At 38.0% G+C, this 1496-nt stretch overlaps 1 protein-coding gene across 2 annotated transcripts in view; it reads right to left on the bottom strand.

Annotated features, from left to right (window-relative positions):
- Positions 1–1496, bottom strand: part of LOC135095898 (homocysteine S-methyltransferase YbgG-like) — a 7942-nt gene continuing 6446 nt past the window's right edge. For both annotated transcript variants that reach the window (XM_063997040.1, XM_063997041.1), the window contains exon 7: positions 1–951. In XM_063997040.1, coding sequence (XP_063853110.1) covers positions 867–951 — 85 coding nt within the window. In that variant the 3' untranslated portion in view covers positions 1–866. The remainder of the gene's footprint in view (positions 952–1496) is intronic.

Here is a 1496-nt window from a genome sequence, read left to right as displayed (position 1 = left end):
TATATTTATTTTACTTTATTTACAGACAGTAGTTCAGTGTAATTGTTTTACAAATACTTTATCATGACAAAGTACTACAATACGTTTATTTTCACAGTTGTATAATTTCTTTACACAAAACAGTACGCTTTATTATTTTACTTACACGAAGTCGTTTTGCCAGGGTACTGCACCTTCATTTGCAAAATATTCCTTAAATTTTACCCTTACTTCTTTAGCAATTTGTGAATAGTTTCGTGTTTCTTGACCATTTTCTAAGCCTGCAACAGAATTAGGATCCAATGATAACCCTGGTCAAATTATTTTCTCTATAATATCCTCCCTATGGTAGCAATCTTCTGGAGAATATTTTGAAGGACAAGTCTTTCTTAAGTAATTGTGAAGGACAACACATGCCATAACAACCTTTTCAATACTTGATAATTTCAGATTTATTGCTGTATGAAAAACTCTAAATCGAGAAGCCATTATACCAAACACATTCTCTACAACTCTCCGTGCTCTAGACAGTCTATAGTTAAAAACCCTCTTCTCTGCATCCAAATCTTTCTGAGGATATGGTTTCAAAAAGTCAGTTCTCAGTGCAAATGCCTCATCACCTACAAAGACGTAAGGCAAGTTAGTATCAGAATTTGCAGGGGGAGCGTCTGCTGGAAGATTAAGTGTCCCATTTGAAAGCCGTTTTCCAAATTGTGTGTTTTCAATAACCCCTCCATCTGATACACGGCCGTTTGTCCCAATGTCAGCCATGGTGAATTCATAGTTCGCATTAACCGCTGCCAATAACACAAGGCTGTTGTACCCTTTATAGTTCCAGAAATATGAACCACAATCTGGTGGTGGCGTGATCCGTACATGTTTGCCATCTACCGCCCCGAGACAGTTTGGGAAGTGCCATCTGGACTCGAACTCTTGTGCAATAAGCTGCCACTCACCCACTGACGTAGGAAACTGAAAGAAATAAAAATGCATAATTATATGGATTGTGGTAGTTCTCCATTATTATGGTAAATTGTGCAAGTGTAGGATTCACCATGACACTCGCACACATTATCTTCCTACCTACCTATGTACCTATTTAGCTACATATACTGTTAATGTAAATTCACCTCTCTTTACTTTCAGATTGCAGAAGCAGATGGACTTGAGGGAGATGATACACCTTGCACATCCCACCAGGTTAAACGTCGACGCAAATGTTTATCTAAATCAGATCATATACTGGATACCGTGGCAAGGAAATTAGATGAAAAAAAACCTGATTCTGCTATTGATCATTTCGGGAGCTATGTTGCACGTACAATACATGCAATGGACCAACATACTGCAACATTAACTCGAAAGCTAATTAATGATGTATTGTTTGAGGCAGAGATGGGAAACCTGAATTCTTCAAGTAGAGTTATTGCAACAACACCCCAACATACAGTACCACTACCAATCCCATCGAATAACTCTGTTTATAGCTGTAGTACCAACGACAGTAGCAACACCTA

Source organism: Scylla paramamosain, unplaced genomic scaffold (assembly GCF_035594125.1).
Source record: "Scylla paramamosain isolate STU-SP2022 unplaced genomic scaffold, ASM3559412v1 Contig2, whole genome shotgun sequence".
Classification (NCBI taxonomy): domain Eukaryota; kingdom Metazoa; phylum Arthropoda; class Malacostraca; order Decapoda; family Portunidae; genus Scylla; species Scylla paramamosain.
Note: the sequence above shows the minus strand (reverse complement) of the source record. Positions and strands in the feature narration are given on the sequence as shown.